At 38.3% G+C, this 25,961-nt stretch overlaps 2 protein-coding genes across 2 annotated transcripts in view; one reads left to right on the forward strand and one right to left on the reverse strand.

Moving 5' to 3' along the window:
* Positions 1-25,961, forward strand: part of LOC113498030 (sodium-dependent neutral amino acid transporter B(0)AT3-like) — a 423,880-nt gene that overhangs the window by 251,858 nt on the left and 146,061 nt on the right. The gene's annotated exons all lie outside the window — the stretch shown is intronic.
* The window catches only part of LOC113498025, a 116,235-nt gene continuing 94,120 nt past the window's right edge, over positions 3,847-25,961 (reverse strand). Inside the window, exons 9-28 of the mRNA XM_026877906.1 lie at positions 20,178-20,272; positions 17,058-17,300; positions 15,907-16,048; positions 15,408-15,559; positions 14,361-14,470; positions 14,057-14,217; positions 13,656-13,922; positions 13,047-13,270; positions 12,627-12,810; positions 12,172-12,312; positions 11,692-11,938; positions 11,248-11,438; positions 8,297-8,852; positions 7,953-8,193; positions 7,524-7,841; positions 6,594-7,434; positions 6,289-6,482; positions 5,965-6,144; positions 4,768-4,865; positions 3,847-4,623 (exon numbers count right to left, since the gene is read on the reverse strand). Coding sequence (XP_026733707.1) covers positions 4,356-4,623; positions 4,768-4,865; positions 5,965-6,144; positions 6,289-6,482; positions 6,594-7,434; positions 7,524-7,841; positions 7,953-8,193; positions 8,297-8,852; positions 11,248-11,438; positions 11,692-11,938; positions 12,172-12,312; positions 12,627-12,810; positions 13,047-13,270; positions 13,656-13,922; positions 14,057-14,217; positions 14,361-14,470; positions 15,408-15,559; positions 15,907-16,048; positions 17,058-17,300; positions 20,178-20,272 — 4,853 coding nt within the window. The 3' untranslated portion in view covers positions 3,847-4,355. The remainder of the gene's footprint in view (positions 4,624-4,767; positions 4,866-5,964; positions 6,145-6,288; positions 6,483-6,593; positions 7,435-7,523; positions 7,842-7,952; positions 8,194-8,296; positions 8,853-11,247; positions 11,439-11,691; positions 11,939-12,171; positions 12,313-12,626; positions 12,811-13,046; positions 13,271-13,655; positions 13,923-14,056; positions 14,218-14,360; positions 14,471-15,407; positions 15,560-15,906; positions 16,049-17,057; positions 17,301-20,177; positions 20,273-25,961) is intronic.

Consider the following 25,961-nt stretch of genomic DNA (forward strand, 5'->3'; position numbering starts at 1 on the left):
ATCTCACTGCGTCGTTACTACATAATATACTGAATATATAAATTAAAAAAATAATGTCTATGGTACTGCTACCAGGCGGATTTATTATGACTTAAAAAAAAAAGAATCAATCGTCTGGTCTAAGTTTTTTTTTAATTTGTTTCGCGACGTTCAAATCTATTTTTATGAGAAAAATATGAATACCGAGTACAGTATTCATAGACTACTTGTATTCATAGATTTTTATTTGTGAGGAGTGAGTGAATCGTCAGAATGTTTTAACTACAATGTTAATTATGTATATTTAAGTTGTATATATTTGTACAATAATAAATTATTATGATTGCTAAACTGATTTTTCTTTCAAACATTCTTGTCCCCAAAATTTCGCCACATCACCCGGTCCTCCGCCTTACACATACAGTGCGAGACAACTACCTTTACGTCATCGGTCTAACATTACAAAAAGTTCGTTTGTAGTCAGAACCTGCTATAGGAATTGAGTTTGAGAGATCATCCTAGAATTTTCTCAACTAAGTTGGGGTCGGCTTCCAGTCTAACCAGATTCAGCACTTAGCTGAGGAGCGACTTGGGTAACTACCTGGGTAACACGATACCCCTTAGACTGGTTGTCAGACTTTCTAGCTCCTGACTACTTGTTACGACTGTCAAAGAAACTGTAAATATGAATAACAGTCGGGACAAAAAGTGCCTTCCGGAACACGGAACTCGTTATGACAGAGATGGTCACCCATCTACGAACCAACCGCGTCAAGCGTGGTTTAACCTGTGATCGGTCCATTTATGCAGTTATAGCTGAACCACGAGAATAGCCATGCTGTAGGAATTGAGTAAAACCACAAAATAACAAGCAAAATGTATTTATTTACCTTCATATTTTACATTGTGAATAAGACGTTAATATATTGAATATACACCTTAAATAATTATGCGTATAGTGTAAAACATATTTACAGAACTCGCTTCGTGCTCGCACCTCCAATCACGTGACAAGTACTTCAAATCATATTATATTATCAAAATACAGAACTGCTTAGGTGGCGATACGGTAGGAAAGGAAAGAGAGGTAAAGAAAGACAGAAAGAGATGGAAAATATGCTAGTTCTGTAAATTGAGGTGAACAGCAACTTTTGAGGTCGATAACAAAACGTTTTGATATTCATTTAATGATAAATTGGCAACGTTCCAAACACTAGATTAATTAAATCAGGAACGTCAATAATTTGAACTTCAGCTGTAGTTTTCAAATTATGAATGGAAAACATAAATTTATCATTAAATGAATTGATAAAAATGTTTAACATCTCATCAGTCGCAATACATTTCGGATTACGGTTCTGTAAAATGAGGGGGATGAGGATTTGACTCGTTCTTAACGTCATGAGAAACTATGAAATGTAGGAATTGTTTAATTCCTCTTATGACCCCGTTTTACTGGAAAAGAAATTGACTTTTTACTTTGCCTCATGCTTCTTACTGTGAAAAAGATAAGCCTTTTAAACCAAGTGACATTTCCACAACCGTTAACGTCAGAAAAACGATAAAATGTATGGAGAAGGCATTCCGTTTTGAATAATTACAGCATTTATAACAGTCATCTGCATCTCCATATGTTCGGGCGTTTTCTATTCACGTTAACGATTTTAGGATTTTGGCTTGGCTAATGGGACAGGATTAGGACAGAACTATTCGTAAGACCTAGAAACAAAAATTAAGTTATACAAGTAAATTGTGTTATAAGAAGAGCTGAGTAAATAGTTCAAGTGGACGAAAAGTGGCGGTACAGTTGGACAGTTAGTCAAAATGAGAAAAGTCTATTTTTTTATGTAAATATTTAAAATTCTTAAATGAATGAAAATTATTTTTAAAACTTTATGTAGATAACATCTATACCGCATTTCGAGCTAAACGTTTTCAATCACAGAATTTATTTTTTATTCATTTTTATCGTACAATAATTTTAATTTACTAATTATCAATAACGTATTGCTTACAATAATTGGGTGCTCTCACGATGATACTAATTTTGACGTTTTCTATTTTTTTTTTATTAAATATTAATAATATTTAACATTATGTAGTCGAAACAAACAGGCAAATATCGTATAATATTATAGATAAAACTTTTAAATTTCAATATTATTTCATGAATTTAATCAAATTTTATTGCCCTTTGATCAAATGTTTAAATAGTTATTTTAAAGGAATATACTGAGTTTAAGTATATTTGAGAATAAATGGTTTGATTCATGCCAAAAATTGTCTTTTTATACTGAAAAATCAGAGTAGTGCATAAAGATTACAACGAAATACGAATGACGAACGTACTGACTAATACATATCTGTAAACATGGCCAAATGTTCATATCTACACGATTTCGAAAGACTCGAAGGCACGAAAACACAGATCTCCGAAGATCTCAGGATTTTAAACAATAGACAGAACAAATGAACACACACACATCGATCGAGCGAGAAACAAATAAGCGACGATTAAGAGTTAAGTTTTAGAAAATCAGTCTCAATGAACAGGCCATTATTTTTCATAATTTTTAGTTATACTATTTTACATTTAGACGCGTTCTAAGCATTGAATAGATATTATATTAAGATGTATGTAAGGGTATATTGTGACTATACCTTTTGAACTTTATAGTATTTATATGAAGATTTGCGTAAAACACGAACATTTTAGTATTTCTTCTCTATTTAATAAAATAATGTTGAAAAGGTTGAAATGTTCAAAAGGTTAAAAAGTTGAAAGGAAATACTCAGTACGCATAAATGCTATACCAGATAACTAGTGATGGAATAAAAATGCTAGTTAAATTCAGTTTTTATACATGGCCACATGAAACTGATGTTGTAGATATTTTACGAATTCAGACAATTTTATTTATGTCTAATTTCGTGATTTCTAAAATATTTTTATATCACTGCTATAAACTGAAAATAGAAACATCGAACACATATTACAGTAACTTACATAGGTATAAAAGATAACCTATTTATTAAATATAGCATACGCATTAAATACGATACACATTAAAACATAACACACAGAATTTTTTGTTAGTGCACAAACAATGTCAGTCTTTGTACAGTCGAATCACATAAAATTATTGCTGGAACTGTTTCTAATCTATGGACACTAAGACCTAGACCGAAATCAAGAGGACAAACGAATAACATCGGTACGTGGAGGTTAGGTATATTCATATAATATATAACTAGGTAAAATCAACGGTAGCTATGTATAGGTAAATACGAACTTTTTTTAGGATTTTATTTTATGTTTAGACTAACTAAACTAGGTCTCTATTGATTACAGGTAACTTTCTATTTTGGCTTAAATAATGCGTTAGAAGAATAACGGAAGAGGGAGCTAGAAATAGGATAGCTAGGAGCCGCCGAGGACTCGCCTCGAGTGATGGCCTAACATCGATGCAGTGAACTATACTATTGGTGCTTCAAGTACATACTTAGTCAAAGATATAAATACATATCTTAACATATGAGTGCTTATAGTTATCATATATATACTTGTATATAAGTAGTAATTGTGCAATTGGTATACAGATTTTTTTGGGCCTTTCATTTTGTTTTAAACTTACAATCTAAGACATTTTACATGTTATCATGTCAAGAAAAAAAAAGAAAAAAGTTCTCTCATATCCCGATATTTACAATAATAAATAAGTTACATATTATATTTACAAAATAGCAAAAAGTGCGCAAAAAACGATTTCACAAAATATGCATTTGAGCAATACGTTTAATATATTTACAAAAAGCATTTTATACATAGTATTTTATTTAAACAAAACTACAAATTAAGCGAAACTATGAATTTATAATATACATAATAATATACTAGATATCAAAGAAAACGCTATTTGTGTATGATTAATGTAGAAATAATAGCGATGATTTCGTGTCCTACGTTAATACGTAACTAGTATTACTTACGGTAAAATATTTCTTCCTACAAAACCTTCTACAAATAAGTTATTGCTATCGAGAAATTATTTACAACATGAAGCTATCTTTACGCATAGTTTGAGACATCAAAAGTGAACTGAAGGAAATGAAAACGTTCGATAATCTAGACTTTATACCTAATTATAAAACAATAACATACTACTGTTCGTGTCGCTTAGTTTAATATATCACATTAGATTAGAATCTTGTATACTCATGTCAATTTTATACTTGATAACATGGGAACTATTTGTAAAGTCCAAATTTGATAGTTTACTGCAACATTACAACGCACTCGGCGACTTTACTTGTAGGATCCAATCTTTATAATGAACATATGTTAAAGGGCGTTTCAAAATGGCACTATTGTAAATTTAATCGGAATTATCTTGTCCCGCGGCAGTGTTTAAAGTCCTTGTGTCTTCACTTATTAACGACCTATCGTATCGTCTTTGTCTAGTTATTTTAGGTCTTATTGCACTAAGTAGAGGAGCTGATATCGCGTGGCTCGGCAGTCGGTTTAGGTCCTTCCTTCCTTGGAGTAGCGGTGAGGTGACGCTCGATGACTCGTCTCCTTCGTCGTCGGAAACAGCTGGGTAACTTTCTTTCATTTTCAAGCTGCGCTCTAGCCGTCGAAGAAATCTGGAATGACCTATATGGTTAAGGAAAACATACACTTCTCTTATAATGTATAAATAAGTGGAGATAGAAGATAGATCGCAAATAATACGGCAATAAAACAACGATTAGTAAAGTGCTTAAATCTCAACGTTTGCAAAAACTTACCTGATCTGATTACTAATTGTCCGCAACTTGTTGACTTTCTGCGGTTTTCTCGAGTCCTCCGTCAAATCCAAACTCGAAGATATTTTGGATGAAGTGTCCTGTAAATTAAAAACAATGTAAAATAAGATGCACATGCATTGTAAACTACACTTGGTTACCATGCTCTATGATATCGAGTAAAAAGTGATCGTGAGTATCTGTAATGATCGGTCTATTCTACTCGATTCATTCCATGATAATGTCAACGACTACGGAGATACGTAGGACATTCATACATTAGTACTGACCAAAAATATGAAAAAAAGTTCAAGATACAAGAAGATCAAAACAAATGCGAATTCAAAGAAAGATGATCATAGTAACATTTATGAATGACTCGTTCAAAGTACTAATGAGAACTTGTCTACAGCAACCCTATACTAAGATACATGAAGGTAATTGTTCCCATAATACAATCACCTCGGAACTACGGCATTTTTGTCTTCTTAATGGCTTCCTCAAACGCGTCGGCTCACAAGGCTGTAAATAATCCAACACATAGCTACAACCTACCGTAAAATAATTATAAAAAGCTAAAATTATTAGAATATTGAAAAATCATATGTTTCAGAAAATAACAGCGTGATTGTAAGAGGTGCAGAGTAGGTAGATTTTATGGGAAATAAGTATTTGTTTCTTATTTAATTCAGTGCGATTTGGTGTGAATAAATATGTAATATGTACAGACACAAAAAGTATAAGTTTCTATATAAAGTCTACTCACATATTAATATCGAAAAATATGTAAAACATCTAAGATTATTTTATTTAGAAAACATTTTAAGTTGAGATGTCAATTCGTTTTAAATGTATTTTATGATAAGAAATCTACGATGCAGATGTTTTGAAAAACTACGCATTTCAAACATTAACTGCAACATGTAAATAAATAAAATATTGATTATGCTGGCTTTGTTGTAGTCAGCTTCCAGTCTAACCGTATTCACTTGAACACCGTATTTCGCATGGATGGAAATGGATTATTTACATGGGCCTTCGTTTGTGTTTGGATAGATCTAGATCAGTATACCCCATACAATTTACCGATTACGAAGTCAAATTCTCAATTTTATATTCCAAATATTTAAAACAAAAATTCCTGTCACACACTGAAAAAAATCCACTTTGTTAAAAAAGATCTGGAAGAAATAAACCAACCTGCATTTCCATGTCAGGCAGTCTTAGTTCTCTCGCGGAGGCTACGGATGCAACGCTGGCGTTGGAGACAGAGTCCTCAGATGATGATGAGGAAGCTGGCGCTGGCGCCTGTGACCTTGACCTCCGCCGGCCTCCCTTGCGACCCCGAGTGGCGCCGTCGCGACATCCGGACCCCGGCACCTGCAACATGTTCTATATTGTACTTGGATTTCTTCAGCCCTGGATTCGGTCGATTAAGGTACGTGAACTTAAAAAGGTTGGAGCTTCAATTACGCAGTTAAAACATTGAAAATGTAGAAAAAAAGGTTAAACCGTATATCTCACCTCTAACAAGTTATGCATGGAATGCGGCATGTGCGGCAGCGTGGACTTGGCAGTGCCGGTGACCTCGTGGGATGTGGTCCGCGTCGTCCGCCGGTCGCGCTTGCGGCCGCTCTTCTTCTGGTTGTTTGCACCCGACTTGTTGATCGCACCCTTCACGCATTCCGAACTCGGAAAGTCGTACAACCCGTCAGAATCTGTAAACGGCAGTTGTCTACCGTAAAATTGCGGTGAAAATCTCCCCAAACCTGTTTTATCGCTCAAAGGACTCTCGCTCCTCGAACTGACAGGGCTAAGAGGTCTACTACCTTCTGATAACAATGTGGGAGGCCGTAGGCTGGCCTTTTCGTCCAGCCCTCTCTCGACACTTATACACTTGACTATGGAACATTTGGTCACTCCGCTGGGTGAGCATAGAGTCGTCTGCGGCACGTCCAAGGTCTCTTTCAGCGCTACTAGCTCCATCTCCTTCGCACTAGTGGGTACGTCGTCTACTCTCTCGTCTGTTCCTATGCCTTCGTCGTTGGATTCTAACAAGGGGTCATCGGATAAAGTTTCGGAGTCGGATCGTCCTCGCCTACGTTCCTTACTGTCGTCGTTGGACGCAGCAGGGCTTGAGTTTGTCTTCATGAGCGGGCGCCTCCTGGACTGAAAGCAGGACGGGCCGCCACCGGAGCCCGGGTCTTCCATTTCCGAAGGGCATAATGGATTGCTCGAGCCGCATCGCGAGGGGCCAGGACTCGCCATGGAGCTGTACCCTGACGAGGATAGGTTCGATTCTGAAGGTGCTCTCTCTCCGCGTGCGGACATTGAGAAGGGGCTTAAGTAGCACATGTTGCCTGAGGGCGGGGGTGGTCTAGGGGACATCGGTTCGTCGGACTCTTCACTAGCGTTGTAGGTGACAGTGATGAGGGGAGGTGGCTGGAACTCTAGGTGTGGGGGTGTGCGGCGGGGAGGCGGGGAGCCGGGCGAGGGCCGCTCTATGGTGAGGACGGGTACCCGCAGCCCCGGCGCGGGCGCCACGGGCGACGCCGGCGACAGCTCGCGCTCCGAGCTCTGGCTGTGCGTGAAGCTGGGGCTGGGCGAGTCCGTCACGTGGGTCGAGGGCGTCGGCGTCGTCGTATCTGTGCTTGTTAGTGGCTGTCGCAGCTGGAAAACAGGATAAATATATTCATCAATGATACAAAAACTAACAATAAACTTTGCTCATTATTTAGCTTTTAAAGTATGTAGCTTACCTTCAATCGTAATCCTAAAATCGGTCTTTCGATCTTTGTCTCATACTTTATCTCGTCTAATTCATCCTCACTGGGTGATACTATAGTTGCCGTGGATTCGCTTTTACCGTCCATTTCCATACTAGCCCTGGGCATGCGAGGGGAGGGTAAGGGGGTGGGTAATGGGGTAGGGAGCGGGGTAGGTAAAGGCGTGGGTAGCTCGCGGATAGGAGACAAGCACTTGTTGATGCCACTTGGGACTTCTAAGAGTATGGAGGGAGGGTGGAGTAAGTTGCTTCCCGACGATGAAGACTTGTGAGCACTTAGCGGGTCTAAAACCTGGAACACAAAGAGATATTTGACTACAGGCACTATAATTTCCCTTTCACTATTTTATTCCTGTCTATTTTGTTCGAGTAGGTGCGAGTGTATTACAATGCTTCTATTTACCTGAATCTCTATTGTATTATGAGGTCTTGTGACTGGTGAATCTGGTGCCAACGAGGGTATGTGCGATGAAGCAATGGATATATCGTCGGCATCCACCGTGTCATCTTGTGGTGATGAAGCTGAAGGTGTACTGGACACGGAGACACCTCCCGATGAGGCGCGGGACACAATAGCGGCAGATGATGACGAAAAATTCCGGAACATTGCGAGGATAGAATCCGCGCTAGAGATTTTTGGAGTTCTGAAAGTAGAGAAATGGAAATAATAGCATATTTTTTTATTTCAATTATTTGTAAAGGTATGTTTTTTTGTAATTTTAATACGTGACTTGTAGAAAAACGAACCTGGAATATTTCTTTAAAGCAGCATTTGTCAATGTCAAATCTAAACTGGACATGGAATCACTGCCTTGATTACTAGACGTGCTATGAGGCGACCTCACCTCCACGCCAGGGGAAGGCGGAGTGCTCGATGCCTTTGCTCTCATTCCTCGGTCCGCTATCACCGCCATCGGTATCGTAATCGTATTTACCATATCAACGTCAGAACTAGAACTCATTTCAGCAGACACTTTGTTCAAAAGTCTTGCGAAAGTCACTTTCTTCTCCAACTTCGGGTCAGATATGTGTCTCATGGATGGTGACGTCGAAGGTGTTGACGCTTCACTTGCAAACGATGTCTCCTTATTCTCGTTCCCGTAGTCGACAAACGCCGGAGCACTCTCCACGGTACTCAGCGTCCGTTTCTCAGACATCTGTATCAGTTCACCCATGGTGATCTTTTTCGAGTGATCGTTTGCTGTAGCGGGACTTATTAGCTGTTGTAGTATTTGCTTTTTCTCCGCAGCATTTTTCTTAGTTGGTGTTGAATTGTTTCGTTTTTTGCGGGGCGATGGTGTTCCTGTACCGAAATAGTTCCATGTACTGACTTGTCGACGGAGCGCGATTTTATGAAAAGCGACGACATCGAATGTATGACAAAAGCAACACAATATTCAGAGTTTTCAAAAGGGGGTTCAACAACAACAGTTATTGTCTGAGAGATCATCATCATGCCTTTGATCTCAGTGCATACTAAGGAAGCCAATTCTTTAGGGTAGGTAAGTGCCGAATTAAAAACTTTTGGTCGTGCCAATTGTATATCACTCGAGTGTTCTGTGTTGTGTCCATGACAGATGAGTTATGGAGATGTTGATCTGTCATGTTGTATAGTTATTGTAACAGGAAAAGCGACATGAAAAGCTACAGAGAGAAAGATAACTAGAAGTACATTAACATTAGTTTCAATAGCTATACAATATTAAGACAGTGTTTTGGTTTCAGGTCACTAAATGTTTAAAATAACGTGCGAAAGATGCACCATATCAGTAAAATAGTTTATTTAACAAAACATTGTCTATACAAGCATGCTAGCAACATTCACATAGAAAAGTAGGCCTTTGAATTGTCATTAATGTTGATATAGTAGGTACATAGAAAAAACTTAATTTAGAAAATGATTCGTGTTTCAAATTAAAATAAATCAAGACTATTGACAAAACAGAGGCCAAGTTAGTTGGACGATCTAGAAAGGTGTCAACGAAGGAAGGAGCGGCTACGTTAGAGATGCTGTGTTTGTGCTGTCAGGGGTGCACACATTGACATCTGAAGAAATAAGAACGAGGGTTGCAGGCCAGATTACATTGGTCTTTGCATTCCACATAGAAATTTCATTCACAGCGGGGACACATCCAGTGCTAACCGAACCGGTCGCCGCGCGCTCCGCCAAATGTTTGAGATACCGAATGATTTGCAAATGATACTCCAACAAATCTGCTGGTAAAGCCTTGTGTCCTAGCGAAACGAAGTTTTAATGAAGATTTCATGTTTCTGACTCTCTGTAGGAGATGTCATGAAGGGTAATGAGAACTCGAGATGTCACTAATTGAGACAAAAGGCTTTAAGCATTTGACGTGATTTTGTGATCAGTACCATTAAACAATACAAACAAACAAGATGCCTTGATTCTAGTACATAACAGCTAAGGATTATATTATTTTGCTGCATCCATCAAAAAATATTCAAGACAGGAATCAGTTAAACTAACATCAATATTTATCTAATATTATTATGTAACACAGAGGAATGGTCCGTGGAGTAGTGGATGCGGTCGCAGACTACATGATACGAGGCTACTGAGGTCGTCTGTTGCGGAGCGCGCGGGTCGCGGGCCTAGGAACACATCGCTCCAGTCCTTACGTCCGGGCGGCGGCTTTAACAGATCGTCCAAGCTAAAGGTGCGCGCGGCCCGCGGGTGCGGCGCGAGCCCCGACACGGACGGCTTGCGGATACCCAGCCGCGTGAGCAGCGTGCGGTGCGGCGGCGCCTCGTGCCCGCCGGCTGTGGACAAACGCCGCTCGTCACGCGCCGCTAGCGCTCCTGCGTGGCCACGGCCGCGTAGCGCCCGCCGGCCCGCCTGGCGCCGCCCGCGCCCGCTACCCCCACACACACAGGATTGCCAGACACCACTCAACTTACTCAATTTGGATGAGCGTGAAAGTCTATGCCGTCCGTCAGTCCCGTCGGTCCGCGTCCAGTGTTACGATGAAGGCGGTTTCAGTTAACTCACATTGTCTCGTAGGGATTTATAAAAACTTTCAAGTAGTTACCGAGCCGATTGGTATGTCAGGTCACATCTAAACTTCTGGCAATCCTTTTCCACGTAACTATAGACACGATTATTTTAACTTGTCGGCCCGGAGGGTGGCGTTGGCAGAACATGTACAGGTTGGCTAACAGACAGACGCTACTTACTGTTTGCAGTGCGCAGGTAAAGTTAAAAGAATCGTGGTTGGACGGACTCCAGAAACGTGAGGAATGCATCTATCGAGTAACACCCATCTAGGTCAATACATGCATGAACTTGCAACAATATTTACAAACTATGTCACATTCAGTTTCTGGAACCGCCACAGTAAACAGAAAAGAAGAAAGTCAAAGAAGAATGAAAGTAAATTACGCAAAACGTGTCCTTACCATCCCAGAGACAGTGCGTTTATTGAGAAAATACATGAGTATAGCGGAAACAATTTGACAAAATGTTGAAATAAAGCGTTATTGTACTGTGAGTCACAAATATACTTTTTTCAAAACGGTCAAACTAATTACCGTGTATTTATTAAACTGTGACAGTGGCAAGCCGATTTGAACGTAAACTGAGAGTGTGCTATGGAAGAGAAGTTCTTATTGGAATTTTATTTTTGGGTCAAATATGGGCCTAAAGATTTGTCCTCCGTGTATTTGAGGGGGGTACTTACGTCTAGCGCAGCGGTCGGCCTCCTCGGCGAGCAGCTTCTCGATCTTCTCGGGGAAGTGGCGCTTGGCGCACCACACGAGCCCGATCATACCGAGCACCACGAACACCGTGATGAGGCCGAGCCAGAACGGCTCCTGCAGCATGCGTTGGCCCAGGCTGATGATGTTGGGCGACGGGTTCGGGGTTTCACACCTGACGAGTATGAGTTTTTATTAATATCTTAAAAACGACGTGCTTATTGTAATACTTTTTAAGCAGCTCACGTAACTGAAAACTTCTTGTCAAATAGGGTTTTGCCGAAAGAGGCGTGGCTGGATATTTTGGGAGCATAAAATGTTAATCGATGAGGACTTTGCACCACTATCCACTTTCACCAGTTACCATGTTTTAAAGTGGAGTTATAACATACGCCAATACTTATTGTAAATATTATACGATAACGCACCGCTTCCCTTTCCACGAGGGGTTACACTGGCACAAGAAGCCGCCGTCGCGCTCGGTGCAGGCGCCCCTGTTGTTGCAGGGCTTGCTGGCGCAGGGCCGCACGCGCTCGGCGCAGCGCCGCCCGCGCCAGCCGCGCGCGCATGCGCAGCTGAACGCCTCGCCCGCCTCACTTGCATCGCTCACCACCAGCGAGCAGTTGCCGTACACACAAGGGGAGCGCTCACACGCTGTCACCAGGCAGAACAAACCTGAGAAACACGGGAATGGGTAAAATTACCTAAATGCGAACTGAAAAGGGTATGGATAAAATTGTGCAAAAATTACACTTGAAGAAAATGAAAAGGGAAAACGGGTCTCTCTAACTAAATATTTTTTGGAAGCCCTTGTACGCTTTGCTGTAGTACCAAAATATCCTTCCTGTGCAGAAGAATCGGTAAAAATCTTAATTGTCCTACAAACAGAATTAATGTCAGATTATTACCAGCATAATATCCAGCACACTGGCAGAAATTTCTGGAATCTTCTGTGATACACCTTCCGCTATGCAGGCACGGGTTTGGATAGCACGACTCCAAGTTAGTCTCCTCCGGCAGCAGTAACACTTTGCTGTGGTATTCTGGATCTGGAAATTGTACATTTCATACGTTACTACCAACTTAGAACTGCATCCTACTCGAAGCAGACACGTTTTTATGTTTCTTAGTCTTGTAGCAAATATATCGGTAGGAATTGTAGGAAAGATGAAATGGCATCTTTAGTTAAGCAATAAGATTTTGCTCCTGGTATTTGGAGTTTTGGGGATGTTTAATTCCAAGTTCACCACAGTGTGACCACCATGTGATTAATTTTACGGATTAAGAGGAGAACCCCTCTTGATGAACTTAAAGGTCTTTGCGAGAAATGAGGGAGATCTAACAATTGTTGTGTATTGTGTACCTTTGTTGACGATAAGCGTGACATCCATGTTAACCCCTCGCTCTCCGGCGTGCTGCGTCACACTGAGAGAGTGTAAGTACGAGTTGATGACGAGCGGCGCGCGTGGTTCCAGCTTCCTCTTGGTCCTGTCCACCTCACACAGCGTCCATTCCGTGCCATTGTTGTCTGTGTAGCTGTCTTTGACCTACAAGGAGAAAGCTAAGATTCAATTCATATTTAAGGGTAGACGCTAAGTGACTAATTGGACAAGTAAATACGCCAATCATAGCAAATGGGGCTTTTGCGGTAAAATTGACATTTGTAACAAGTGAGACACTGGGAGCAAGGTTGACTTGACATTCTTAAGACATTGCATACTTAATATTTTCTGATGACGTAGGTCCACCTCCTATGGTATGTTTGATTTAGGTTATATCGCACCTGTATCCACCCGACGCCGTCCCCACAAGGCCAGGGTTGCGGGCGCGCGGCTAGCAGCGCGGACGCGGCAAAGGCCAGCGTGAGCGTGTGCGCGTGCGGCGCCAACACACGGGTGCGTAGTGTGGCGCGCGCGGGCGCACGCCCCGGCCAGTTGGCGCCCGCCAGCCGCCCGCCGCCGCGCCCCCCGCCCAGCTCCACCACGTGCGACACGTTCAGGTAGCTTACTGCCGCCGAACATAACACGTTCTAATTGTAATGCCCTCGTGATAACCATTCGAGGTATAGGTCATTGTTAGTGAGAGATAAGGCAGTTATGGAACAGAAAATTTTCTTCAAAAAATATTTTAGTTAGCTAATCAGAAATATTTTAACTAAATGTTACTACCGTGACATTAGTTCCCGATAAATTACATGACAGATTCTTTCATACAAAGAATGTCAAATTATTCAAATTATCTGATAACGGCTAGTCAGTGATTCTCAAATAGGCGCTCAATCTTTTTAATAGTGGATTACATTACAATAGCACTATACAAAAAGAGGGGAGTACCTACTGCTTTTCTCTATTTACTGTATTTCGAACAAATAAACAAATACAAAATTACTTACTAGTCTTAAAATGCGCTATAAACCCCTGCCCTGTAACATTCTCGCCAGTTTTGATCCTAAGTCTGAGGATTTCAGACTGCGATACAAATAGGCCATTGGTTAACACGTTGGCGTCCAGAAAAGGCCTGATTGGTGGACTCTGCAGGTCGATCTGGACCTCGATGTAGGTGTCTTCAGGGATGGAGTCCGTGACGTTGATGGGAACGCCTTTTTTGAACACCCCGTAACCGAAGTCAAAGTGACTGATGTTCAAGAACACGCGTTTACCTAGAAATGAAAGGTAGATTTGATTTCGGACTTAAAATTATTGTTGTATTTTGGTTGCTTAAAGGTGATATACCAAAAATAAAATATAAATATACAAGATCATTTTCAGTATAATATACATGCAAAGAACTTACCAGTAGGAGCAAGGATATCGATGGTGCAATCCAGGTTGGGTAGCAGAAAGTGAGGGTAGTTCGGACTTTTGATGACACCCTCTTTCGACGTGAACGTCTGGGAGGGACAGCCCACCAGCTCCACGGCGCGCCACAGCACAGAGAACCCCGAACCTTGAGTGCTGGAAATATAGCAGAGTTTTGTAAGGCGTGATGTGTCCTTATTGAGCCATTCTTCATCTAACCGTCAGGTATTTTTAAAGGCCATTGAAATAATTGAAAAAAACATATTGATAAGTCACTTTTGTTAGAGCAGTAATCTTACTTGTAATCAGAATGGAAGTACAGAACCGCCCTGTTAGTGGAAGCAACCCATCGAGCTTCGCCGACCGAACCGCAGTACCTCGACGACTTCATATTCCAGACATCGCGAAGCTGCAAAGGTATTATTACAAAATTAACATAAGGCCGTGATGAACTTGGGCAAAATCACAGCCTTAACCAGGTTATTGTGACAGTACGACATGCTTGCATACAGGACAAGGAAAATGACGAGATAAAAAGAGAAAGAAACAAGAACGGAATAAGGAAAACCGAAAGGTAGTCATACCATCGCCTAAATGATGATGACTGAATTAAACATGGTTTTCCTCAAATAATTTGCAGAAAAGCAAGCAAAGAGTAGTTACTTTTTCCCTGATCTACTCCATCGGGAAATAAGTACAGGCGTGATAGTAATACGTATTATTTCAACATAAATTAACGCTATTTCATTTAAATTACCTGTGGGTATCTCAAGATACCTAACTACTCTCAAACCCAGTGTTTCTTAGTCCTATCATTACAAGGAGTAGCGAAAATTATTGTTATTCCCCCAAGGTTTTAGAGAAACAATCAGCCGGTATTAAAATTTAATTATAATTGAAACAATGTAACGGAAATTATTTGTCTCTAAACGAATAAGACTTATAACAAAGACGACGAATATAAATTCGTAATTGAATTTTTTATTTGAAGAATCTTGGGTCGAATATATTTATGTTATTTTACATAATTTATGCAATTATTAGATTACGTATTCGATTCTTCTTTTTGTATGGTAATATCTAATTTGTTTGTGTATTATGCGATTTCACAGTTATTTTCCGGTGTTTGCTTATTGATTAGATACTAAAGTGAGTCATTCTCTTTTGGGTTTTGTGACATCGTTGACTAAAAATAAACTTTTTATCTCATTAATACAATATTTGATGCTTTTATACATCAGTGCCTTGATCAGAAACAAAAAAAACTACTAATTAATTTTAATAGACGTTACAATGTATTGAATAAACAGCAAAAGAAACTATGTAATTTGATAATGGCCCCTTACCTCAACGAAATCATAAAGGCAATCCTTCTGGTACTCAAGATCTACAGTTTGGAAGACAAACACCAGCCGCGTGTCAGGAGGGCCCACCACGTGCACCCAGTAGTCCAGGTCGTTGTCGTACATGCCCGGGTGGTTAGGGCTCGTAAGGGCGCCTATTAAACAAGCAAGTTTAGTAAGTTTAAAGCACAGTATGTACTGATTCTCATAAGTACAAAGGCATTTTAAGCGGCCCCACGTTGGGCGCCATTGTAAATGTGTTATATGTAGAGCAGAGTTGCTGTTTGATGTCGAAAAAAAAATGTAGTTTTACTTCGGAAAAGGTTATTGGTTGAAGAGTTGCGACGTATGTTCTCTGAATTTCATATTATTTTTTGGTAAATCCAGAATATTATTATTACTATGCTAATTTTTATCAGTATTTGTGTACATTTACAGCGTAATAACTAACTAACTGTTATGTCCATATGGGCTTCATTATTAAGATCACCGTATTCCTTACCTGACGCGCCCTCAACAGTCCTGTTCTTCACGATGTGTTCCGGGTTCAGCCTTCGCTTGCACACATACCCACCGGTCACGGCGCACTTGTGGAGCGTCCAATACAGTCCACTGGGCTGTGATGGCACTAGAGATGATTTCCACTGCAATCATCAATGTATCATATTCAACATCTTCGTCAAAAGAGTACATGCTTTTTTTATGAGTACTTACAATATTGCCGAGTTTTAAGAATTGTTACAGATACCGTCAAAGTTTCAAAGAATGCAAAAAAAGTTCAGGATCTAATGAATTTTAATAACAGAATTAACAGTGCCATACCCAAACACAGCATTCATTTCAATAGTGATATAACAAAAATGTCACCATAACTTAGATTTTTAAGGGACCAACTTTTATACTAAACACAAAAACACTTTCCATCAACACCCTGTTGTCCCTCCCTGGACTATAAGGCCCCGTTAAACCGAGTTATGCATAAACTCGCAAGTAAAGTTCAAAACTTAACAAAAAAGTTCCTCTAAACAAACTTCAAGTTGTAATTCCTTTGTTAATCTCAAACCAACGGGGTAAACGCATGACAAAGTCAGGATAAACTATTTAAGAAGTTTAGCTTGAAACTATCTTTGAACATTAACTATGTAGCCACATTTATACGTGCGTTATCACTATCTGCTTATGAAGCCTCGGTAATTTATTAAGCCCCCAATCTCTTTATGGTAATCCAATTAATAGTTCGCTAAAGAAACTTCGAGTAACATAGATTGAGGCGGTGAAGATTGTGCTTGCGGAAGATATATTTTGAGTGATTTAGTTAGTAACAAATAATGGGAACGTCTTTGAATGAACGCATGTAAATAATCTCTCTTATATTTGATTCAAATTCTTTGGCTATCATTCGCAATTGATTACATATTATGGTCAACGAGAGGCTCCCATTATTATTTAAAGTAGCTTGTGTAAGCAAGACAGCGCACTACATGTTGTAGAGCGGTGTCCCACTTCAATAACTATGACTATCTTACTTTAAGTAGTAGGAAGGCCCTTTTGATCTTGTCTGTTTCTATTGCTCTCTAAACATTTTTGATTAAAATAAAGCTCCAATATCCGGAAAACTAAAAGCGTCATACCAAAAAACATTTGCCGTCTTACCTGAACCCCCAAACAGGCATCTTCGATATCCTCGGTATCATTATACGGCGGCCAGCCTTGGTACCCGACAGCGCTTCCATCGATCCAGCTGAAGCTATCCCCGTCTTCCGTCCCCTGCCTTGCTCCGAGCCAGTAGACAGACCCAGCGCTGTAGTCGCTGCTTTGCCGGATCCCTGAGACTATGAAGCGCTCTTCGTCCGCTGAGTGCACAGATGATAAATGCATGCTCAGGCCTTCGCATACCTAGACAGAAATATTTAGGTAGGTATCAACCAAATCACGGGTTCACGCAGTTTTTTGCGCACCCTGTCACCTTAACGCGGACATCATTAACTAATAGTGCCGACATTCAAGCGATCCTTTCATATCGAGTTTGACCAAGCTTCATTTCTTCATTTGCTTCATTACGTCAGGTGGTATAAATGAATACCTACTTTTTGCCAATGTATTCAGAGCTCTCTAAAAACGAATTATTGTACCACAATTTTAAAGCAATAATTGCCTTCGGCCATTATTTGCCTTCACAATGTAATAGCACATCATTAAACGCGGTATTTTGTTAAACACGAAAAAGCATAAATTCAGACTTCACCTATAAATATTTTAAAAGCGAGCCGGCAAAGTTTACAAACCACAAAATGTTTAACCAGGTCAAGAGAACATAATAATTACAGCTGCCTAAAGTTACGGGATTAAAATAAGGTAAAAACTCTTTAGTATTAAGAATAAAGACTATAATCACACTGTCAGCTCGTCCATCACTTTGTTATTTAGGCCAGAACAATGGCGTCGGTGCTATGAAAAAGTGTAACTTGCGACTAGGAGACTTGTCGCGGGTTCCACTGATGGAAACGAAAATATATGTGGGAGACTTTTCTCGTTATAATATAGAAATTTAGCTGAACTTAAAACCTTTGTTCAGAATCTGAATGTGGTAAAACTGAAAAAAAATTACACCACTTTTAAAATAACAACTTTTTGTCAACTTTCAGTAAAAATGTGCACTTTAAAATCGAAGTAACCATATTAAAGTATTTCTCCACTAAAACTTAATAAATACTCAAATAGGAGTAAGTATGGTACGGTTTTAGCCATTGCATTACGAAACCCTAAAAACAAGACGCTCTGTGAGTCCAGTCCCTAAGCTGAACGGACAATGTAATGCTGTTGTAAAGCTTACGATGTACCATTTACCACGACCACTTTAAGCAGGACTATTGCTGTTGTGGGAGCGAGATAGCGCGCTACAATGTACGTATCGGCGTCTCGCTTACCCGACGACGGCAATTTTGTTTTTGGATTTCATGGTAAGGGTGCAGGTCACCCAGATGGACAGTTCTCAGAAGGATTACGCGTAAAGTACAAAGTGTTACGTTTTTCTTTATGTCAGGAAGTCTCAATTACTTATTCCTGTTCTTTTTTGTTCGTTTGACTTTGATGTCACTAAGTAAATAAAGGATTTTATTGCAAATTACTTCAAAGAGTTTTTAATATCACTTTGTTATCCTTAGTGTGAATAACTCTAATTGACATCAAACTTTATTTTGCACAGTTGCTTTTGAACAGAAGTTTAAGTCTTCTAATTTAAACATTAAATCTTTTTAAAACTGCCTGTTTAGGCATTGTTCAAATCGGCTAAATATTGTACGAAGTATTTTTCATATTAGGCTATTACTGATTTGTTTAAGTTATAATTTCGGTTTGTCTGTATTAGGGCTTTTTGAAGAATCAACAGACTAGAACATCGAAAATTTGTTCTTGAAATATCGTGTTGTACGAATCAACGTATCGTGTTGTCAATTGCAAGGGCAAAAATTAGTCAATCAGTCATAAAAAGTTGCTCCAGTGATTCTGCGAAATAGTTTGTCCTCTGGCTACATTTTGAATCCATGTTTTGTTTCACCAAACAATAACAAAACACAACCCTTGGGTTAACTGAGTACGTTAGGATTAATGGTACCATTCAAATGACAACGATTAAAGAATCCCTAACATTTATACCGGGATTATACTTCTTTGCCGGGAGATACATTCACACGTTTAACTTAACGCGTCGTTTGTATGGAGGACAAGGGATCCAGGACATAAATCATTTGGGATTACGAGAAAGGGACTAGGACCGTCCACTTGGGTGTTGTGTTGTCCAATTTTAAGACGGGTTCTTATCTGACCTCCTTCGCAATGACAACTGGCTGGATATACTGGTGATAAGCGTTTTTTATAACGTATTAGTTGGAGGCTTATGTTTTGACCGTTAAATTTCTTTTTCAAAGTTGTATGGTAAAATAATGAGCAAATGCTACCTACTTGTAGATTCTGTGATGTTTTAGATAGTAATTCGCATGTTTTCCAATTCTCATCTATATATATTTAATCGTCCTGGCGTTATGAATACATAACGAACATCCATGCACTTATCTTTCGCCATAGTTGTACTACTGATTTATTTTAAATTAATAATAATAAATAAATCTAACATAACAAATATTTTGATAGCTAATTTTTTTCGCCAGGCTTTTTTAGCGTTTTGATTGGCTTCACTTACTAAGCCGATTCATTTTGGTCTCTTAGCTTAGTGCGCGTATTCATAACATATGCACAGACGAGGCTGTGATTCAAAGCGCGTTATTTTTGGGCTTTATGAGTTTGTGGCAAAGAGAAAACTGCTTAAAATATTGCTTTGTGGATGTTCTCATTGAATGACACTGGTAGTGAGAACTAATTGGCTCTTTATTGAACTTTTGTTCGTATACAATTAGTCTAAAGCAATAGTTATTCTTTAGCTGCTTAGTATGGAAATCTAGTTCCCTTAAAATACACGGAATATATTTTCCAAACTATTTACCTCTTCTATTCCTATTTCTGTGTTTTTATATCCATCCCTAGTTTTTGTCAATACACTTCATTCGCATATAGTCGTCTACACAATCCATCTAATTCTCCAAAACATTTCTGCCCATTTCAGCATATTGAACTCGAACTACTGCATAGCAACAGTTCACAAGTCTATCGCGTAATATATCAACGTCGGAATCAAACTTCCTGGCTCGAGCATTCGATATTGTTGCCAAGTGAATACGTATTCGACGAACTACTGCTAATTAAGCTCTGAAAACTTACCTGTTTGGCAGTCGCCCAAGACGCTTTGGGGTAGCCGGAGAAAAGGTAGCAGTGCCCGCTGAATAACACTTGTTTTGAGTCCATACACGACTGGGCTGTGGACAAAAACTATCATGAATTCGGGTTCCGTTGCTCGTTTAAAAGTTTTGGGGGTTCATGGGACTTCATACATTGAATTTGCGTTTAGCAAAACAAGTTAGAATTTGATTTTGCTGTTAAAATAAAACAAAGCTTAGATCGCGGAAGTTTTGGAATGAGATAAGATAAGTCTTGGCATCCAGTGGAAGGATTTACATAAACACGTTACGTAATTGTATTCTATATCCAAAACTATTCTACTGCATCCCTCATGGCATCTTAAAAGTAAGGCTTAACTGATGTATCCGTCAGTTTGGTGCATTATGTAATATTAGTATTAGTAGTATTTAATGTAAAGAAAAATTGAAAGTCAAAATATGGTAAAGGTGACAAAAGTTACGCTGCATCGAGGCCATTTACAAAAAAACTCTATGTTCTCCAACACGCCTTTTACCTTAAAAACTAAAAATAACCGCTGATAAATATCTATCCGACCAACATTTCCGCTAAACTTTTCAGATAACATAGCTGTGATTTCGTCACGTGACGGTGACAGGACATGAAATATTTATAAGTTCGTGGCTCGGGGCAACGGAGTGAGAAATAGACGGTAATGCGACGAATTAAAACTTATTGCCACTTTATGATATGAATCAGCAGAATACCCAAGGTAACACCTACACAATTACTCATTTTGGCAGGCACTTAAACTTGGTGTCTTGGTATATTTGATTTAAATGTTTAAATAGCCATTTGTTTAGATTTTTTAAGAGGTCTATGATCAAGGACGAACGATATAAGGACCGGAATGTGGAATGATAGCGTGCGTTGTAAAAAAAACAAATGACCTCGAAAACCGATAAATGTTTGGACGAGCAAAGTCTGTCAACTTGATTCCGACAAGTATCATATAATTCTTTCCATATGCAAAGAAGTGGAGAGAGAGAAAAAGGGATCACATGAAAAAAATATACGTAAGTATTAAAGAAGAAAAAACGTCAATTTCTCTTCTGTGTCTAAAAACCATGTCCATGTAATCGAAGCCGTGATTTCTGTATTACCTTGAATTGAATGACCTTGAAAACTAAACCACACAGTAACCGAATCACGTTCTTCCCCACGTTGCGTCTCAAATACCAATCAGGAGCGAATTAAGAGAAACGAGAAACAAAAAGGCTTGATTTATTATACTTTGGGAAAAGCAATTTCAAATGTTACTCGATAACCAATAAGAACAAATACAGTTTAGGTACTAAATTCTTTTGTTAGTTCAAGAAATGTTTTGGTACCTAATTTACTCTAAGTTGTTTAGGTAAAAACGATATTATTTTCGGAAGGACTCGTTGCAAGTTATTTGTAAAAAAAGAGTTTTATAAATGTGTCCATCCTTTAAGTCCTAATTTAGAGATTATCTGTGTCTGTCTCGAATAAGGCACATGTATGTAACATATGTGTGTTTTGGCCGAATCGGTTTTAAATACGGGAAGGAGGGATTTTCTTTCTAAAAGTACCCTTTTCCGCTATGACCAGAAGTTATTAACACATGATGGTAATTATAAGCAGAGATAAAAATGAAGTTATTTTCCAGGCAGACTAAATTATTTTACCGTTTTCAACACATTATTCTTTACATTTAAATAAGAGAAGCGAATCTTCCTCATTATTATACAAAGAAAAACGAAGACTAGTGTAAACTGGTACTTAATTAGTATTCCAAATGCTTTAACAGTGTTTTAATTAAGTATTGCGAGCGTTTTTCTTCGGTGGTCGTATTGCATTAAAAGATGGAACGTGTTTATTTATTAAATGCAGCTTATAAACAATATAAGACTGTAAAAAGTGGTTACTTTTGTGGACACACTATAGAAAACTTATAATTATTTAGGAAAAAATTAATTTAAAAATTGTTGTCAATTTTTTATGTAGTTATATGTGTCTATAATTAGATCAATCAAATTCAAAAGTAATTTATTCAAGTTACGCTACCAAGTAGCACTTTTTGAAGGTCAAGTTACATTGGACAGCACTCAGTTTCGCATACCCTTCGCAGTTTGGATGTCCTACGATCAACATGTGTAATTAGTTTACCAACATCCTGCATATATATTTTGCTTTACGCTGAATTGCATATTTGATAACCTTTTTCAGCGCGGATAATTTTCATTTTAACAACCTAATTTCGATAATAGAAAAGTCTTCTACAGCACTATATTATTTTAGATACGGCATTGTACTCCTTCGTGCGTAGCTATAAACATTTGAAGCTTTAATTGGGACGTGTCCCTTCTAAATATTAAATGGACGCTAAAGAGGAAGAAACAACTAAGCTCGTTGAGGCTGTATTCAGATAAGTTTCCGGCTTGAATTATTAATGACATTGTTGGACAATAATTACTTTGTGATCGGCGAAATAATAAAAGAAAAAAGTATATATCGCCATGATAGAGTCCGCCGAGTAAGATGACATTTGAGATCCTCCTACACAATGTTACATCGCATAAGAATAGAAAATTACAAATGTATAGGAATGAAAGGTAACGTGACTTTGACTTATCAATACAAGTTCAACATACGGAGAGATTCAATAGCGTTAGCGCTTGGAGATATGTAGCTTGTATACAGGGAAAGGACGCGCATTGAATGAAAATATTCCTAAACCTATAGAAACTAAACATCTTATTTTTTCTATATATCCTCTTTGTGTAAAGATGAATATACCTATATACATATTATATGTATACTACAGGCAAAATCTATACAAATCTATACTAATACATAAAGCTTCTATACTAATAATAATTTGTTTGTTTGTTTGTTTGAACGCGCTAATCTCAGGAACTACTAGTTCAAATTGAAAAATTCTTTTTGTGTTGAATAGGCCATTCATCGAGGAAGGTTTTAGGCTATAAACCATCAGGCTGCGACTAATAGGACCGAAGATACAATGGAAAATGTGAAAAAAATAGGGCAGGTATAAATCATAACTTATATCTAATACCCACTATACCCACGGGGACGAAGTCGCGGGCAACAGCTAGTATACATATAAAGCTGAAGAGTTTGTTTGTTTGTTTGACCGCGCTATTTCAATATATGTTCAATAGCGACCAACCATTCTTCGAAGAAGGTTTTAGGCTATATAACATCACGCTGCAACTAATAGGAGCGAAGATACAATGGAAAATGAGACAAAAAACTGTTGAAAAAAATGTTCAAAAATTCCTAACTTATATCTTCCTATTACATAACTACGGCAGTCCAAAGTCAAGTATTAAAGGTGCTTGTTAGATCATACTCGCTCTTTAAAAAGCTGGCATGTACTTCCTCGTTAACTAGTCTCATTCATTCATTCACTCGCAAACGAATGGGAACGCTGTTATTCAAATTTCAGTTCTAGAATATGAATTTACTGGTTTAATGGACTGGATGCCTTTAGATTTATGAATTTTAAGAGGAAATACTTCAGGAAACGTTAATTGTATTGGCTTATTGCGTGAATGAAGTATTATATAATTTTGTATTCATTTTTGTTTGGTGTGCTGCAGCTTAAATAAAAACATATTTCCCCGGCTTTAAAAACCGTTGCATCATTTAAGTAGGTTTAGAATTATTTTAAAATCTATAAATTGAAGAAGCTCCATCGCTTGTGAATAATATAATTATAATGTCAAACGCGGTTAATAGATCTAGCGGGGTAAATACAAACTTTATAATAGCTCTAAAAGGTTTTCCAGAATAAACCAGATTATTATGACTCTCGACGGTTGAATAAATAAATTATTAGAAACCTGTTTTTATTTAAAAAGCAACAGAGCTTTCTAAATCTTGGTAAATCTATCTCTATTTTTGTATGCCATGTTTCATTATGCCATGACAACTTAAATCTACTTTAAATAAAAACAATAGACGACTGTCTTCAGAAGATAGAATTCCCCCACAATTGTAGCCATTGTATCAAGTTGTAACAGCTAGCAGACAGTGAAAGCTAAAGACATGCCAGCTTGACGCCAATTTACACAGTGTCACGAGCAATTTACGCAACGCGACAATTGTCTTGACGTCACAGACATGTGTGTAATCTTGTCTGTGCGTCTTAGAAGTATTGAAAAGCCTGGACCATTACTTAAAAGTAGAATTAGACTCCTGAAAGGTACATTGTTACTTGCTTATTGGCAGAAAAATAATATTTGAATTAGTTCTAAGTACTTTTAATGTGAGGTGAAAAATTAGCAATAGATATTAATGGGTGTAATATTGTAAAACGTTTACTGAAACAATATTAAATTTAGATAAATCTATTTTCAACAAGTTTAACAGTGATTAATTTTCTGAATAAACGTTACGTTCGACACGTGGAGAACATAAATTGCGATAATATACAGCTTTTAAACAAACACCGCTCGAACAACACGAACCAATATTAATTAAAATCTTATCACACTAAAACCTCCATGCTACGCTATTCTCTTTGCACAATAAATTTTAAAATACGAACGAAAATAATTTTCGAATTTGGACTAGTGGCAACACTGGCAACGGTTGTTATCATCAGCGGGCATAGTTTAACAGCTTTCAACACTAATTCCATTATTGTAGAGGATTTCGACTCCGCAGTCCGTACACAGATTATCCATGGCACCGGCTTCCAAACCCCTACTAATTAACCCACACATTTCATGAAAGCAAACTCCACGCTATACATTGACGAGAACGTTCATTAAGGGTTTCGTGTTGTTATTTTGAAGAGGCAATGTATTGCGTGTAGCTTAATGCCGTCATGTAAAGTCTGGCGTCGAGTATTATGTGATGCGGGGTGCGTTATTTGACTTTTCCAAGTTATTATAATGTGTATTTTTTTCGGCTCGGCTTTTATGAGTTACCGTCTCACGTAGCGTGTTCTTAGAAATACGAAAGAATAGAAGCTTTTAAAATTAAACGAATGTATATTGGATATGTTTACGTGCGCCATGAATAATTAAGGATAATCTCAAGTGCTTTTAGCTTTTCGCCGAACACGGGTTTACTTTAAGATATAAATGACTTGTGATATATCTTTGGGGTTCCATTATAATATAAACTATGCCTGTGAAACCATAGTTCTGATGTTCCTTATTTAAAACACCCAGCCACCATTTAAAATCGACTAAAGTTTTTTTTTTTCTGGTTGAAATTTGAACTCGCAGTGCTTTGTATTGGCCTCAAACATTTGTTTAAGTGGCAAATTCTTTTTTATCAACTTAACCTTGTTTTGTTTTTATGGAGCGACAGCGTGCTGTAGAGTACGGCACTAAGGAAGCGGTGTCGTTCAATGTAAACTTTATAAATCTGACACCATTTGCAATAAGGTCACTTGTGAATTCAAATGAATAGGATACAATTCGCCACACATGTTGAACACCTTTATTAAAGCATTTCCTTCGTAAAACTACTGCTGTGCGGTGAACTGTACTTCACCTGTTCGCGCAAAAACGTCGCTGTATTAAGCTTGATTTTCAATAGCATCGTTAATGATAGTTTTCATTAGTATCTCTCTTGTTCTGAACTATTCTTGGTTGACTCATTCTATAGACCACATATATCTGTACATGGAACATATTTTTATTCTATTGATGGTAATAACAAGATTTCCTTGCTAATTCCCTTTTAATGACGCATGAAATCTTTCTATAACTTTGTTCATAAAACATTTTCTCGTCTCGATTGAGA

The sequence above is a fragment of the Trichoplusia ni genome, chromosome 10 (genome assembly GCF_003590095.1).
Source record: "Trichoplusia ni isolate ovarian cell line Hi5 chromosome 10, tn1, whole genome shotgun sequence".
NCBI lineage: Eukaryota > Metazoa > Arthropoda > Insecta > Lepidoptera > Noctuidae > Trichoplusia > Trichoplusia ni.